General features: G+C 48.3%; 2 protein-coding genes across 4 annotated transcripts; one reads left to right on the top strand and one right to left on the bottom strand.

Moving 5' to 3' along the window:
- The first annotated feature begins 264 nt into the window (after positions 1-264).
- On the top strand, positions 265-9,932 carry SMARCB1 (SWI/SNF related, matrix associated, actin dependent regulator of chromatin, subfamily b, member 1). Its single transcript, XM_065738943.1, has 10 exons — positions 265-426; positions 1,348-1,459; positions 1,936-1,965; positions 2,635-2,764; positions 3,344-3,481; positions 3,702-3,829; positions 4,358-4,524; positions 4,704-4,894; positions 8,545-8,676; positions 9,561-9,932. Exons 1-10 carry the CDS (start codon positions 334-336, stop codon positions 9,598-9,600), a joined length of 1,161 nt encoding a protein of 386 aa, XP_065595015.1. The 5' UTR covers positions 265-333; the 3' UTR covers positions 9,601-9,932.
- Positions 9,933-12,105: 2,173 nt separating this feature from the next.
- LOC136050216 (derlin-2-like) lies at positions 12,106-16,288 on the bottom strand. 3 transcript variants are annotated; one of them, XM_065738942.1, is made up of 7 exons: positions 16,156-16,288; positions 15,983-16,048; positions 15,460-15,533; positions 15,003-15,096; positions 13,748-13,943; positions 13,456-13,546; positions 12,106-12,755 (listed from the first exon to the last, which is right to left on the bottom strand). In XM_065738942.1, the coding sequence occupies exons 1-7, from the start codon at positions 16,246-16,248 to the stop codon at positions 12,575-12,577; spliced, it is 795 nt and encodes a 264-aa protein (XP_065595014.1). In that variant the 5' UTR covers positions 16,249-16,288; the 3' UTR covers positions 12,106-12,574. The 3 variants fall into 3 exon arrangements, with proteins under 3 accessions (XP_065595014.1, XP_065595012.1, XP_065595013.1); XM_065738940.1 differs by having other exon boundaries at positions 12,106-12,759; positions 16,156-16,287; XM_065738941.1 differs by having other exon boundaries at positions 12,106-12,759; positions 15,983-16,045; positions 16,156-16,287.
- Positions 16,289-16,494: the final 206 nt, after the last annotated feature.

Here is a 16,494-nt window from a genome sequence, read left to right as displayed (position 1 = left end):
CCCTTCCCCTGTGCTGGACACTGCCCTTCCGCACCGCGCTCCCGGGGACGGACCCAGCCCTGCGGGCGTCAACGTTTGTACGACGCGTAGAAACCCCTTTTTATATCTATATATACTGTGTATATATATATGTCTCGATGTACCAATAAAACGGCCCTTTTCTAACTGCCAACTGCCACCCGCCCCTCAGCGCCGCGCGACGGGTGGGCGGGAATGAGCGCGCAGGGCGGGGCCCGGCGCATGCGCAGAGCGACGCCCGGGTAGGCCGCGGCGCTTCCCTGCCCGCCCCGCTCCGCTCCGCTCAGCGCCCCCCGGAGCCGCCGCGCCGCCGCGATGATGATGATGGCACTGAGCAAAACGTTCGGGCAGAAGCCCGTCAAGTTCCAGCTGGAGGAGGACGGCGAGTTCTATATGATCGGCTCCGAGGTGCGGACAATGGCGGGGGGTGAGGCTGCGCCCCGGGTGGGGGCAGGAGGCCCTTGCTGCTTTGGTACCGTGGAAGATGTGCGGTTGAAAAGAGCCGCAGCTGCGGGCAGCCGGGCCGGAGGTGCAGGGCACGTGGGGGAGGAGAAGGGATCGCCTTCCTGTCCCCTGCTGGCTGCTGGTGAGCGCTGAAGGGCGACAGATGCAATTAAAAATGGTCTGAAAGGTGTTAAGGTCAGAGTGAGTCCTGTCTGAGCAGGAATGCGAGCCCCTTCGTGGACTGTAAGCGCTCTGCGAGCGCAGCACCGGTCTAAAATTCAGGTTTCAGAGCCGGAGCTCAGGCTGTTGTCTGGCGAGCCTTGCTGGAGCCCGCAGTGCAAGAGGGCACGTTGTGCTGAGAAATGCTGAACTGCTCTGCAGGTGTTCAGCAAGTTTGGACGAGGGAGGGATCACGTCCTGCGTGTTCCAGGGGTTTAAAGCAAAGCAGGGGGCAGGGCTGTGGGTGTCTGAGCTATCCCAGCAGTGCTGGCTAAAGGGGATGCTGCTGGAGAGCTGGGCGTGCAGCTTGATTAAATCCCTGCTGAACGCTGCACTGGTACAGCGAAGTCAACGTTAAGTTGTTCAAAAATACATGAAAATTAATGTTGGGTTTTTTTTTTCCCATTAAGTTTTTGTTAGTGAGTTGGAGTTTCTTATCAAACTAATGAAGTAAGTGCTGATAAGGGCTATGTTTTCTGTATGGCATCAAAAATTGTGCTTTATGACACCAAACCTGATACAATGAATCGTGAAAAACAGAAAAAATCCTCTTAGGTGCATTTTTATGAGGTCCCTGTTACCATCACAGAGAATTTGTTTCAGCTTCTGCTAAACATTTCTTTAAATAGATGTTTCCAGGTCATGGCTTTTCTCTTCTTTTTGTAGGTGGGGAACTACCTGCGTATGTTCCGGGGCTCGCTGTACAAGAGGTATCCCTCACTCTGGAGACGATTAGCCACAGTGGAAGAAAGGAAGAAGATAGTGGCATCTTCACATGGTGAGAAGATGAGTAGATGCTCCCAGGCTAAATGATTGCCTTGGAGAACTGTCTCTGTAGGCTCAGAAGCTTGTGCATCTTTAGGGCTTTGCTAATCACTTCAGATTACCTCAGTGATGGAGAGCTCTGCAAAGTGTGGCTGTCCTGGATTTGGCTGCATTTGACACAATGCAAAATCCACACCTCAAGATAAATACCACATCCAGAAGAGACTTTTATTAGCCCACAGAATGCATTTATGACTTCCAGAATTTGTAGTGTGTTTCTACTGATGTTACTGCCACAGTGAGAATACAGCCACCTTGGTAATATTTTTGGTGGAAGACTAATAGTAAGTACTTATATTTGTTAGCAGTGTAACTTGTCATACACTCTTCAGGCTAAGGCATAACAAAGATAAGTGGTTCATTCTAGACTTAAGCATCCTTCCTCTCATATCCTGCTGACCCGTTGCTGTTTTCTTTCTTTCCCAACAGAAAATCAGCGGTCTCATAGTCCCAGAAGATGTAAGTCTGATTTGTGTGTTATTCTTAGCTGTGCTAGAGGAATAATCTCCAGTGTGACCTTTGGTGTTATTACAGTATATATTAACATCTCATCTTCTTCCTCTGATCTCTCCCTGTGGTCGTCCAATTGTGCATCCTCATCACATGTTGAACGTTTCTTTCTCAGAACATTAATGGGTTCTCAGATGCAGATGGTCTGTGCAATTCAGCAAGATCTGTTCTGAGGTTCTCCCCCCTTTTCCAAGTCTTAAGAGTCTGTACTCCCTGGCTTAGCTTCCATTAATATCTGATGTGTCTGCCCAGCCACTCACTTTTCCATTGAGTGTTATGTCTCCATTTCCAACCTTTAAGTCCACTGAGAATTTATAATTTTCTCAAAGACTGTGGAAGAGATTTTACATTGTTGTGGCAGACTGTAGGTGTGCAGAGCCAAACAATGTGATGGTATGAGGCAACTTAGGGTAGGATTTTTGTTTTCTCCCTTTATGTAAAAGCACATTACCTATGAGCTTATCTACTATTTATGAGGACTTAAGGGCTTTTTCAGTGATATGTTTTCGCTGGTCCCACTTGCGTTGGTAGAGAGGGCTTTTCACTATTCAGCCTGTTTATGCCATGTACTATGTAATGCTTTTCCACATTAATTATTGGCATCCTTCCTGGTAACAGATCATGGATATACAACATTAGCCACCAGTGTGACACTGTTAAAGGCCTCTGAAGTGGAAGAGATCTTGGATGGAAATGATGAGAAATACAAGGCAGTGTCTATCAGCACAGAACCTCCCACCTACCTCAGGTAACCAGTGTTGGTGAGGGCCACGGTCAAACTGAAGTTGCTGGAATGTGTCAGCATGGGCTGGAAGCACTGTCCTGTGTCCCAGTAGAAATTGCATAAACCCAAGGCAACGTGCAGGGGGTGCTTACAAGTCTGTGCTAGCAGATATTTGGACTGTTGTGCAAATGGAGATCTCCAAAGTGTAAGGATTGGGCTGCTGCCCACACATAACAGGAAGAAAAACATTAGTGTTTGATGATACAGTTCATTTTGCAATTACTCCATTCCAACTGTAGCAGATGTTTTGCAGAACACTCTCTCTGCACGTACTTTTTGCTGGAGATGTTGTGTTTCTCAGCAGTCTCTCTGTAAATATAGACAGGAAATCCAAATATGAACCTCATATTTATAGTGGTACACCTGGATTCATATATGATGGATAATTGTGAGCTGGAGAATGGACTTTGAAGGAAATAGTGTGGAATAGGAGCTCTCAGTCCAACTGTCGTTAGGGAGGAGCTCATAATTTATGATACTATTCCTTAAATAGTGGTGGTGGTGTTCAGGGCCTAAAGGTTAACACAGAGTCTCATTCTCCAGAGAACAGAAGGCAAAGAGGAACAACCAGTGGGTGCCCACACTGCCCAACAGCTCTCATCACCTGGATGCAGTGCCATGCTCAACAACAATTAACAGAAATCGCATGGGCAGGGACAAGAAGAGGACTTTCCCTCTGTGGTAAGGCAGCTTCCTTCTTCAGAAAAGTGGAAACAGTTACCAACAGGACACACTGCAGGGGGTTGCTCTAATAGACAAGTGTTTGCCATAGCCCTGTAACTTTGTGTTGAGGAGTATGTTGATGTGTAGGGATTGGTAACGATAAAAAGCACCTTCCTTCTGTGAGTGCCAGATGTATCATTTTCTATTCCACACGCTGTATTGCTGCTCTTTGTTTTAGCTTTGATGACCATGACCCAGCAGTCATCCATGAGAACGCATCCCAGCCGGAGGTTCTGGTTCCAATCAGGCTTGACATGGAAATCGATGGGCAGAAACTCAGAGATGCATTTACATGGAACATGAATGGTAGGTAGGAAGGAGAGTTTCCTGAGGCTAGAGAGATACAGTTGCATTCATCGCCAAATATGAAGGGAGAGCAACATGTCCTTGTCCCTCATAGAGAAAGCCTTAAAGCTCTTCTATTTTGGTGTGTCATCTTTGGCTGCCATGGCTCCTAGCAGATCCCTGATGCTTCCATTTGTTGCCATAATTCCTGGATGCATGTAATCTGAAAAGTTAAACCGGCCTATTCTGATGCACTTGATCACTTCCATCAGTCATGGAAATGTCAGCCAAAATAAATACCAAACAATTAATGTGTATAGTTCCTTTATGTATGCAGATTAATTGAGCATTGCTGTGTTCTCTGTGAAACAAGAAAGCCCTTTAGTTACCGTGTACATACGTACAACCCCGAAATAAAACACTTATAACAGCAAAAGGTGGTGCATTTAGGATTCCTCTCTTCACGCAGAGATCTTAATTTTGTGTATTCTGTCAGTGGCAGACATTGGTGGCTGAGAAAAATGTCTTTTTGTTCTTGTTTGTTATCAGAAAAGCTGATGACCCCAGAAATGTTCTCAGAGATTCTCTGTGATGATCTGGATTTGAATCCTCTGACCTTTGTCCCTGCTATTGCCTCTGCCATCCGACAACAGATTGAATCATACCCAACTGACAGTATCCTGGAGGATCAGTCAGACCAACGTGTTATTATTAAGGTAATCGCAGGGAGGCAGCAGAATGAGAGCTGAACCATTTGCATTTCTCTAGTTTTTTTATGGGGGAAGAATGGTACAAAGACTTCCCTCAGAACCAAGCTGTTCCTAATGTCACTCCTGTGTCCAGGTTAGATTTTGTCCTTGAGAAATGAATGGCTTTTTTCTTCTCTTGTCCCCAGCTAAATATCCACGTAGGGAACATCTCCCTCGTAGACCAGTTTGAATGGGACATGTCAGAGAAGGAAAATTCACCAGAGAAGTTTGCCTTGAAGCTGTGTTCAGAGCTCGGCCTGGGTGGGGAGTTTGTCACTACTATTGCCTACAGCATCCGGGGACAGCTGAGTTGGCATCAGAAGACGTACGCCTTCAGGTACAGAACTGTCATCTTTCTGGCATGGGTGTAGATGTTAACAGCCATGAATTAAGAACACACATCAGTGAATCTTGAACAGCTGATGCATGTAGAAAGCTTAATTTGAAATTGGTTCTTATGGATTGCACCTACACTGAAGTCCTTAAATTATTTTTGCATGGTAAAAGTGTTTGATTTCTCATAACCCACTAGTGCATACAACTGTCTTCTTTTAAACAACATTGTTAGATGGAAAATAAGGAGGATACAAGTCAAGATTTTTTTTATTTCTTAGACATCCTTTTGTATGTTTCATCAGCTGGTGATCCCCTAAGCTGGTGTCATTTAAAGACCACTGCTTGTGCACTCTGAATGTTAGTGGCACGTTTGCAGTTGTGTCTTGCTCAGGTGTGGCCCTTTGCTTGCTGCTGCCCGACTGGTGAAGCAGTGAAGCATTTTGATCTTGTGCCTGCTGTATTTGTTCTGTAGTAGATCCAGGTGCTTCTCAACCAGTTTGTGCTTTTGCTCAGAGATCTTTTACTGGTGGGTGTAATACATCCCAGGACCAAATATCAATGAAATAAGCTTTTGCCACAGAATAAAAGGCTGCTGTAATTATCAGTGGCACAATACCTCATGCCTTCTTCTAATGTCTGCAAGTGGTGAGCCCTGGATGCATTTGTGTCATCAGCTCTTCCTGACTTGGGCCAAGCTTTGGTGTTCTGAGCTAAGAACTACTGAGCTAAGAGCTATTGTCACTGTAGCTCTCTACTGTGGCTGAAGTTCAAGTTGGCTTGATCACAGGCTGTTCTCATAGCTGGAGTGCAGCAGTGTCAGGTTTGATTAGTCAGCTTTGTAACTTTTCTCCTAATAATAATTATTCCCAGTTGTGCCGTGCAGCGTTCTGTGGCAATTTACTGTATGGATGTTATCCTCCATATGTTGCTGAGTCTGCAGTCTCTTCAGCATTCCTTAATGTGTGCTGGTGGGTTTTGTGACCTCAGGCCGTGGTGACGCTTGAGGAAGTTTGAGAGTTCAGCGAATGATGGATTGCAGAGGTGGGAGAAAGTTGCTGCTGGCGCCGATTTTGTAGAGGTTCAAGGAAGATTACATCTAATCCCTAATGCAGTTCATGTGGAAGTTAAACTCTTCTCTCAGAGCTAGGGAGTTGACTTCTACCTTGCTGTCCACCACAGCTGATTGATATTTGCAGATCCACATGAGAGCAGATGAAAAAACTGCTGCAGCAGTGGGTGCATGTTGCTGAGAATTGGTGGGGGCTCGGAGGGGCAGTCAGTGGCAGTGTGTGGACTGCTCCTTGCTCCCTGCAGCTGAGGGTCTGTTTCTCAGGTCTGTCAGAATAGTGTCAGCTTTACACATGTACTTTATATATGTAGAAATAGGTATCTAGCCCTGGTTGCTGAAGAGAGTTTTAGGGGTAGCTCAGATAGGTGGATTTCAGGCCTTCTTTAGACTGTTGCAATTTTTTAAGGGAGAGAATTAAAAACAAGGAAGGAAAGCGCAGAGAATGAAGTAATGTAGCCATGAACCAGTCAGAAGCAAAAAGCACCTAATTTAAGACTGGCCTTTTTTGTCACAGTACAAACATGCCCTCTTCTTCCCTCTTCCTGCAAAGGAGTACTTTTGAAACCTTCCTGTGATTAAGGATGTTTGGGTTTTGTGGTTGGTTAGTTCCTGAATTCCCAACCCACAGCAGTGATGGTTGCTCCAAAGTTATTCTGCCGATGTAAGGAAAGAGTGCTGTAGATGGATCAAAAGAACCTTAACATCTTCAGGAATTGAGATCTGGGAAGTCATGTGCCTCTTAGTCATCAGAGGGAGAGGCAAAACTATCGTTCTGTTGATGAATTCCAGGGCTGGGCTTCTTCAGCAAAACAAGGGGAGCCTGAGAGCCCAACAGGAGCAGCAGGGCTGGAGCAGTTGCTAACTGATGCAGTTGTGATTTTCAGGGGATGGTGTACTAAACATTTCTTGGTATTGAGATGCTTCTAAGGGTAGCACGCACTATTTTATACCCAGACTTCTGCCTTCAAAACCAGAACAACGTTCTGAACATCAAACCTGCATGCCTGAGGAGTTGCCTTTCCAGAGGAAGACCTCTCCCTGCCCTCCTGGCTGCACTGCTGTGCCCGTGGTGCTGATGCCAGAGGCTCTGCCCCAGCAGAGGCATTGCAGTGCTCCTCTGGGAACGCTGCAGCTGACAGTGCCATCCAGTCATCCTGCCAGCACCTCTTGTTAACAAATAAAGGAGAGGGAGCTGTCCTGCAATGGAGGTTAGGAGATGAGGGAGGATTTTCATTTTCTCTAATTCTACCCTACGGAAATATGGTATCTGAGTTGGCTTGCATGGAAGCAATGCTCACAAGCTGGCTTTCCAGCCCTGTTTAATTCTAGTGGGTGCTCATTGCTGATTGCATGGTCTCAACCTCACTTACCACGCTGAAGTCAAGATCTAGCAGCTAGCCTGGAATTTGCAGCATTTTGTGGCTAAGGTGAATGTCCTGTTCTCAAGTGTTGCTTTTGTGGATATCAGCAATACTGAAGGTGGATTTGACTAAAATTTCCTCCCAGGATCAGATACCAAAGGTGTTGGATTCATTTTTCTGTTTAACAGCTTTGGTGCAGACTTTGTCTGTTCCCATGGTGATCAGCACCAAATTCCTTCCTGTGAATGGGATGGCTGTGCATCATGCAGGGATCCTTGTGGGGACACGTCCCTGGGAGGGACCTGGATCTGCACACACACCTGTGTGAGGGCTCACACACGTTCACACACACTTGTGCTGAGCTGCTTTCTAGAATTCAAAGCAAACATTTACATTCTAAAGCTCCTCTGTATTTATGCTGGGCTTCCAGCTCCACCCTCAATGTTTGGGAAGCTACTCCTCGTAAGTTCCTGTTGACTTTTACTGAAAAGTCACTGGTGAAGGAGTAAACATTTTTATGCATGTGATAATGCAGCTGTTCAGGGCAGACAGATCTCTGAGGAGCAGCCTTGTGATCTGTGGCAGAGCTTTGTGTCTCATTGCTTGTGCTGGGATTAATCACAGTCGGTGGTTACATCAGCAGGCCCTAAAAGACGTTTGCTGTGGCAGGGGGGAGAAAGTCCTCAATCCACTGTCAGGTTCCCATCCTATCAGGCTCCTGGAAAGCCTGACATACTGGGAGAGCTGCTTGAGGTGTACTAGGCAAGCTGCAGCTAGGAAGTAAGAGCTGCAGAATGGCAGAGCTAGATGAAGAGCACTGTTAGCAGTCCCTCCTCAGCAACTGCTCTGGGAGACATCCTCCCCACGTTAACAAACTGATATGAATGTTGCCTGTGCTTGCTCCATTTGAACCCTGTCAGCCAAGTACATAATGGCCTTAACAGGAGAGAACTGCTTCTGCAGCAGTTGTTTTGATACCATTCATCTTTGGTGGTTGTAGAGTTGGTAATAATCGGTCTCCCAGAAGCTGTGGGCTCCTCGTGGTAACTGCCCTGGGGTACTTCTGGGAACCAGGCTGTGTTCACTGGGGCTCAGTGAGTGCTTGAACCTGAAACACTTTAAAATGACATGCTGTGCTTGTGTCTTGCATCTGGGCTGGTAACCCAGAGGAGTGGACTGTTACTAACGAGCATTGCTTTGATTTCTGCCCTGCTGCTGCAGTGAGAACCCTTTGCCGACTGTGGAAATTGCGATTCGCAACACAGGGGATGCCGACCAGTGGTGCCCTCTTCTGGAAACCCTCACAGACGCCGAGATGGAGAAGAAGATCAGAGACCAGGACAGAAATACAAGGTGCTGCCTCTCATTCAGACAGTTCTCATTCTGGCCTGTCCCTAACACAAAAGTTAAAAGCTCTCATGTTTTTCTTTCCCTGCTGAGTGCCAATTGGCAGGATTTCAAACTCGCACACCACAACAGAAACTCACAGCCCTTTTGCTTCAGGATATTAAACTGTTATCGCCTTACTCCACAAATATTTAAATGTCTACTTGAACCGTATCCTTCTTGAAGCAGTTTCCTTTTTTTTTCTTTCCCCTTGGACTCTCTGCTTGTGCAGGGGGATTTGTTTCTGTAGGAAGGCATCCATCAAACTATCAGGGGTTTCGTGCTCTGTCATGCTAATTAGCATCCTGCCAGGAGGATTCCTTTTATGTAGGATGAAGTGCTGTGTGATGTAGGGACAGACAAGGTCTCAGCTCCAGCCTGATGAATGCTGGCCTGTTTGCTGGCACGTGAGCATTTCTGTCACTTCAGGAGGAGCTGTGCTTGCCATAGAGCCCCACTAAGCAGTACTCAAAAGCACTTGCTTCTACGTGGTTAAACTGCAACTGCTTCTGGCAACATAAATGAACTGCTATCTCCAAAAGATCTGTTGTGGGAACAGTAAGTGTCCTGGCTCAGCTCTCTCCTAGGAACATTTTAGTGCTGATTAACGGATGTATAATTGCTTTTCTTCTTAGCTATCACTGTCTGGATAGTTCTCAGTAGTGACTGGTTCAGTCTCAATGAGCAAAGCTGCCCAAAGCAGTGCATCACAGCAGGGGCACTCAGGCGACCAAGGAAGTTTGTCTGGGCAGTAAATCTTAAAAGATCACAAAGCCACAGTAACCTCACCCAAAGTTTTAGCAAGACTTCACGTGTCTGTAGCATTTACTGTAACTCTTTCTCTCTTTTAGGCGCATGAGACGCTTGGCCAACACTGCTCCAGCCTGGTAAACTTCCTGTTGTGACACTGGTGCTCTTCCTACAGACTTTATCCCTAACTCCTCTCCCCAGATGGATCTAGGATTGGCAGGGGTCTCACTGTCCCTAAGGGGACACACATTCCACTTGCCAAGAGTTCCTAGTACTGCTGACTTCTGCCCCCATCCCCTCAGCCTAGAGGCCACGTACCAAGAATGCTGCATTAGCACATGATCTAGCTGAGACTTGTGGCAGCTGTTGGAACCCTTATATACCTGTGTGTGGACAGTGTAAAAATACTTTTGTATAGGTGCAACATGCACTACTAGAGCAACTTTTTAAATAAAAGGAATGCATACTACTAAGGTAGAGTTCAGTTTGTTTAAATAAGTGGTGAATCTCACACTGTTCTGTCCTATTACAGCAACTGAGTCAGTTCTGGGTGTAAGTGGTAAAGGGTGATGTTTCTTTTTCATTTTCCTGTGAAAACTGCAGCTGGAAGACTGCAATGTCTCTGACCTCAAGCAGAACTTAAAGACTGCACTCAGCAACTGAGGCTGCAGCATCCCTTCAGCAACTGGCTTTGCTGTGGTCATTATCTACACACACAGTGCCCAGTTACAGTACACAGGAGACCACACACTTTGCTTTGGATGCTGAATTCCCTCAGCACTGCAGCATCAGGTTTTTGTGAACCTAGAAACAATCTGTCTTTTCCTGGGCTGTTTAAAAACAGAAAATTCATTGACGTGAGATTAAAGAAGTCAAGCTTCCTTAAAAAAATCTCATTAGAATCTACCTTGCTGCTGAGGTCCACCAGCTCTCTGATAGCGTTCCTGCCTTTCACTGCCAGGAACTGGCAGGCATTGCAGACAGGGCAGATTTTGCTGGCAGCCTGACAGTTACATTCAGACCTTTATGATAAAGCCTGTAGGTTTTACAGTCCTTGCTGGTCCACCCACACTGCTTGCACAGTCAAAAATTACTTTCTGGCCTTAATTTATCATGTGTGGACTTGAGTAATAGCAGAGCTAGTTCTGATTCCAGAGTGGGAGGGAACTTCTTCCAGATGTTAGTACACAGAAACCCCGAATTTGCAATGTAACAATAATATTATTGCAGTCTTAGCCTCAGCTCCTGTGCCAGAGCAGTATTCCATCCATTTTTTCTTACTGCAGAGGTTGAAAGGTTAGCCCAGCACGTGAGACAGTACCATGCAGAACGTGGTTTGCCATTTTGATGCAAGAACTCCAGTTCTTTCTGAGAACACTTCAGCCTCTTTTTGTTACAGTCTCCTCTGAAAGCAGCCCCTTCAGCGAACACAAAACCCAGAGAACTGCTGTAGCCTTAAGCAGAGCATCAGTGGTGCTTTCTCTCTCTCTTTTAATTCCTGTGCAGCTTGGGGTTAAGTAGCCCTAAGCTTTGCAGCAAGGTATGGACAAAGGCACATGAGGATGTGAGCTTCTGTAGCATGCTTAGCAGTACTTCCTTTGGCTTCTCAAGACCCAGAGAGGCTGTAGAAATTTTTCCTCCACGAAAATAGAGGCAAGGCAGCAAAGTGCAGGAGCCCAGCTCACAGAAAGATGAGATCAGGCTGCTTTGAGGATTAGGACTATAAGGAAACAGCGAGGAGCAGCTTTCCCACCCTATAATCACAGCTCTTCTGTTTAATCTAGTAACCAGTCCCCACTGAATGCAGCCCAGCTTCTGCATTGCAGAGTTGCAGTTCTGCAGACCCTAAAGACAACAGCAGCTCTGCAGGAGCTCAGGATCAGAGCACACAGCAGGTGCCTGTCTAGGCTGAAGCCACTTGCTCCCAGTACCACTGATCCTTCTAGAAGACCAGTGGCTGTACGGTTCTTTCCCTACACAGAAACAGAAATGCAGCAAAATAGTTAAAGTTTCCCATTACCAAGCTGTTTTCCTGGGAAGCCTGCAAAGGAGGTGAGTGGGATGGCTGTGGCTCAGCCTTCCATTGCCATAGGGCTTCTGTATCATTTTTATCTGGCTGCTGGTTACTCACACCTCTATAGGAGTTTTAGTGGTGATTTGCAAGCACAGAGCTGAACAGACAGCAGTTAACTGAGCTACCATCAGGTACGCTGCAGATTTACTATAAACACTTTGGAGGTCTAGTAGAAGCATACGTGCACTAAAGCTAGCAAGAACGATCAAATTCAGTTAGCACAGCTGCTCATGTTTAATTTCTAAAATTCCAATCTGGATTCCACAAGAGTGGAATTACATGGCAAGCACAGACAGCCTTTATTACTAGTATCAAGAGTTTCAGTCACCAACCAAAACAAGCTTCCAACTCCCTTTTGAGGGCACCCCTTTCTCCATCCATACCTAATCCCTTTCTCACACCCTGCTGGGTGAAGCAGGGGAAGGAAAGCTTCCAGCTAGACTAAGTTTTGCCTTGCCTACAAGGATTAAAAATTAAAAAGCCTGAGTAAGCAGCCTGGCAGTTTTGAGTGGAGTCCTGAAGAGTACTGGTGACCTGTGTGCTTCTGCTCCTGGCAGAAATGGACACACAACTGAAAAATAAAGACTTTAATGTAAAGACTCTTCAGAAACAACAATGAAAAAGGGCAGGGGACTCGGAGGAAAGGGAGAAGTTGAGCTGCACTCCATTTATGGTAGGTGGGAGACTTGGCTGCACTTACTCCATAACAAGGTGCACTACTTGGTTGAAAGCCCACAAAGATATCCCACAACTGAGAGAGCAGAGAGCACTAGTCTTTGTACAGAGGCCAGAAGTGACTTGCCATACAGCAAGCCATTAACAGCAAGAGAATGAGTAACCAGTTCATGCCCCATTCGATGCTCATGCCCACCAGGTAACTGAGGAGCCATCCCTTAACCTCCAGCCCTTCTCCCTAGAACTTCTCCCAATAAGCATTCATCAGTTCTTACGTGCAAAGCTTTGCAGAACCACTTAGTGCAAGAGGAAGATGGGTTACCCATACAAACACTGAAACATGACACATCAGAATGGCAACTGGTATTATTCCAGTGAGATCTCTGGGGCACAGCATAAGTCCAGCCAGAAGAGAGGAATCTGGCCACTCAGAAGTCCTTTGTTACAGTGGACGCTGCTGCTGCTCTTGCTCTCCAGGTTGGTTTTCAGGATGATCCTCAGGGAGGGGGTTATAGTTTGGATCCTCTTCAGGTGTGTCAAATACCATCTTCCTGGCAAGGGATACGCACATCCCATCAAGCAGGCAGGTTAACAAAGTGAGCTTTGACAAAGAAAACCCCAGCCCTCCACAGAATGCCCTAACCCCTCACAGGGTTTGGCTGTATAGGACATCCCAAGCCAAAGAGGACCCATAAGAATTACTGAGTCCAACTCTTGGCTCCACCCAGCTGTGCCTAAAAATTAAATCATGATAAGAGAGTTGTTCAATCACTTCCTGAGCTCTGGCACACTTGGTGCTGTGACCACTGCCCGACTGTACAAGCACTCAGCTCAACCAGCAGCAATGACAGTACCACAATCTCAAAGACAGCTTTGCTCACTAAAGTGAAACACAACACGTTCTAATTTCTTTAACCACAAAAGTACTTCAGGAAAAGAAAATCCTACCTGTATCTGGCACCACCACAAGCAGTAAGAGGGCCCCAGTTCAGCTAGCAAAAGTTACTGTACCAGCAACTGTCCTGTACACACACAGAGTGTGCAAAGTGCCAGTGCTTTCTGCAGCAAAGCCTTGAACTATTGAGCTGAGATGCTATAACCACACAGGTGGGTCCTATGGCTTAACACAACGTAGCAGAAGCTGCAGCAAGAGTAATAGCCAAAGCCAGGTTACCCCACAGAGCCGCAGACCAGCTTGCTGTGGAAGCAACACAGTAAATCCAAGAAGAAAAGTCTGCTTTACTTACAGGAAGCTGGGAGTTAAAAGCAATTTTTTTCCTCCAGGCTGGTTGGGGAAGACATCTTCCAAGAAATAATAGATATGACCCACTGCAATCCCTGGGGAGAGATGTCACCAAAGTCATGCCCAGCTGTGCCTCCTCTGCCCGGTGAGCCAGAGCTGCTGGAGCTTAAGCAGGATGAACCCCAGCACACAGCTCCCATCAGATCCACCTGTGCTGCATGTCAGCAAGATGACTTCAGCAGAACAGAGAACACTACGGCTGCAGAGTGCCTCACTACCCACCAGCTCTGACTTACCCAGCAAATCAATAATGATGGAGTTGCCCAGGAGCAGGGAGAAGCCCATCAGGACCCAGGGCAAGAAGGGGGCCTGGAAGTTAAGGAGCCCGAAGAAGTTCATGCGGATGTAAGGGTTCCTGCGACTCCACACATACACCAGCATGATGGTGAAAGCCTGGCCCAGGAAAAACAGACTGGCAAAGAGACCAAATAGCTAGGAACTACCGAGTCAAGGAAAAAACCTACCTTGCACACCACCTCCAGACAGCACAAGTTGTATGCAACTAGGGACGTTTCAGCTAATTGGCAAGGAAGATGCTGCCCACACCACCGAGTCTTTCCTGAGCTGGTTGAGATGCACCAATGCTCCCCCACGCTCCATTTCCTTCCCTGCACCCCAGAACAAGACATTGCATCCCACATACAGTGATTTCTCCCTAAGCTGCTTGCTACAATCGAGACCAGGGAGCTCTGAGCCTCCTCCATGAAGCAGCCAGCAGAAGAGACTTCCAGAGAAGGGCCTTCACACTGTTTCAGAGCCAGCGCTCTAAGCCAGCTGCAAGGCATTCCAAGCAGGTTTATGCTTGGGAAGGAGATATTTCTCCTTCTCCTACATTGGTAACTGTAAGACAAACTTAGGATAGGGACACATGGCAGTCTCTCCAGCTGTTGGCCAGGTGCAGAGATGGATGGGATCACAGTGCCTGGCGTGCTGCTGGCCTGCAGGCACCCCACTCCCTGTGCTCACAGCTCTGGTTCATCTCCTTACGCTCTCTTCACACCCATCAAGCACCCCTTCACCTCAATCCTGCCATGGTCACTGGCTCAGCTGGAGGACTCCTCACAGAGCTAAGTGAGAGGCTTCCCTTCAGGCAGAGCTTACAGATGCTGCCATACAGCCACTGGGATTTGGCAGCTCTTCCCCTTGCCAGGTGCATCAGCACTTTATAGACATGACAATACCAGAAGCTCTTCCTTTGGCTTGCTTCTACTCCTCCAGGCACACTGGCTGGGCTCAGGCAAGGCTCCAGCTGACCAGGCCCAGCAGGCACTTCAGGCCCATGGGGCAGAAGGAGGGCAGGCCCAGGGGCACAGTGAGGCTCCCTGCCTGCAGCCCATGGTGCTGGGGTTCCCCAACCAGCTGACCTGCCCAGAGGCAAGTGCCTGCTACAGACCAAGCACAGCAGCATGGGACACAGGTGGCAGATGAGCCCCATGCTATTCACAGCATCTCAGAAGAGCCCAGAGGGCCTCAGCCTGCTCAAAAGGATACTGTCATGAGAAACCCTCCAAAGAGGAACATGAAGACAAAGTCAGCTGTCCTTCCTCGGAAGGAGCCTTCTTCTAGCATGCGGCAGTACCTGTACCTGAGAGCAGGAGAGAAGGGAGGGGTATAGGAAATTAACAGCTGGCATCTCCAGCGAGGACTTATGAGGAACAGACAGCTGCAAATACTGGAGGCGGTCAGCAAGTTTACAAGCACCAGAGCAGAACAGAAAGTTTCACACCACTGGAGCAGCTGTGGTGCTGCTACTCATCTGCTGCAGCAGCCACATCACCAGCTTCAACCTCTAGCAGGGGGAACAGCAGGAGGCCAAGAACAGGGCCACCAGCACCCAGAGAACAGCCCCACTGTGCTGCAAGACAGGGCAGTGTGGAGGGGAGGAGGAACAGGGTATCATGCCTAAGCCAAAAAGGGAGCAGACAACTTTACTGATATCAAAGGATACAGAAATATCATGTTGAAAAAGAAACTGAATCCCAGGGGCCCAAAAAAGAGGAAGTTGGTGATCAGCCTCCATATCTGAAAGAGAAGAGGACAGGGGGTGGACAGGTGGCTCCCTCCCAATCACATGGACAGCAGCCCAATGCCCTGCACAGTGGGGTCAGCCCAAACACTGTGCAGCCACACCTTCACACAGACCCCCACCCCGCACACATTTTATCAGCCCAAAGAGAAGATTCCTCTGTTTCAGAACACTGCATTTCAGCACAGTTCAGCACCCAGAGCAAGTGCAACCGCTCACCCCGCTCCAAAGCAAAACTACCTAAGCCCCAGCACAGCTGCTAAGGACATCACCTAGGGATGCAGGGGATGAGATGGAGTTGAGCCATGGAATAGGTGGGATGGAGGCCAGGAGGAGCAAGCTCCATCCTGCAGAAAGGCAATGTCAGGCTGGCAGGCAGCTCCTGTAGGGCTGGAGCAGCCCCTCTGGACATGGTCAGGGCCCTGCACCCTGGGCGAGGCCTCACCTGGAGCTTCCTGAAGATCAGATCGGGGTTGAAGTACAGCTGGAAGGGGGTGATGAACTCCAACTGCTGAGAGACACACGCAGGGCAGCTGCCAACACTGCTGCTTGCTAGGCAGGCAGCGCCAGCTGCCCCACACCCTCCCCAGCACAGCACCCCAGCGCCCCAGCCCTCACCACGGCGGCGGTGGTGAGCACACAGGCCGTGGTGTAGGCGCGCGTCACGGCCGGCATGCCCAGGTACTCCTGCGCCAAGCCCTGGTAGGCCATGGCGCACGGCGACAGCGCCCGGCCGCGCCGCGGGGCCTTTAACTGCACCCCCCGGCGCCGCCGAGGCCACGCCCCTGAGAGCGGCACTCGGCCAATCACGACGCGACGAGCGGCGAGCGTTGGCCAATCGCAGAGCGCCTCATGCCCTCGGCCTCCAACCCGGAACGGACCCGCTGCGGACGGTAACGGGAGCGCCCCTGTGGTTCCGCCCAATGGAGGCGGGGCGAGTGCGAGCGGCAGCCGGCA

The sequence above is a fragment of the Cyrtonyx montezumae genome, unplaced genomic scaffold (assembly GCF_038088225.1).
Source record: "Cyrtonyx montezumae isolate F1298 unplaced genomic scaffold, pur_monq_1.0 scaffold_23, whole genome shotgun sequence".
NCBI lineage: Eukaryota > Metazoa > Chordata > Aves > Galliformes > Odontophoridae > Cyrtonyx > Cyrtonyx montezumae.
This window is presented reverse-complemented; position numbering and strand designations above follow the sequence as displayed.

Coding starts and splice junctions, on each gene's coding strand:
- SMARCB1 (XM_065738943.1), top strand. CDS start 334: ATGATGATGATGGCACTGAGCAAAACGTTCGGGCAGAAGCCCGTCAAG. Junction 427..1,347: donor TCTATATGATCGGCTCCGAG/GTGCGGACAATG, acceptor TTCTTTTTGTAG/GTGGGGAACTACCTGCGTAT. Junction 1,460..1,935: donor GATAGTGGCATCTTCACATG/GTGAGAAGATGA, acceptor CTTTCCCAACAG/AAAATCAGCGGTCTCATAGT.
- LOC136050216 (XM_065738942.1), bottom strand. CDS start 16,248: ATGGCCTACCAGGGCTTGGCGCAGGAGTACCTGGGCATGCCGGCCGTG. Junction 15,097..15,459: donor TTTTTCAACATGATATTTCT/GTATCCTTTGAT, acceptor TCCTGCTCTCAG/GTACAGGTACTGCCGCATGC. Junction 12,756..13,455: donor CTTTTAACTCCCAGCTTCCT/GTAAGTAAAGCA, acceptor CTTGCCAGGAAG/ATGGTATTTGACACACCTGA.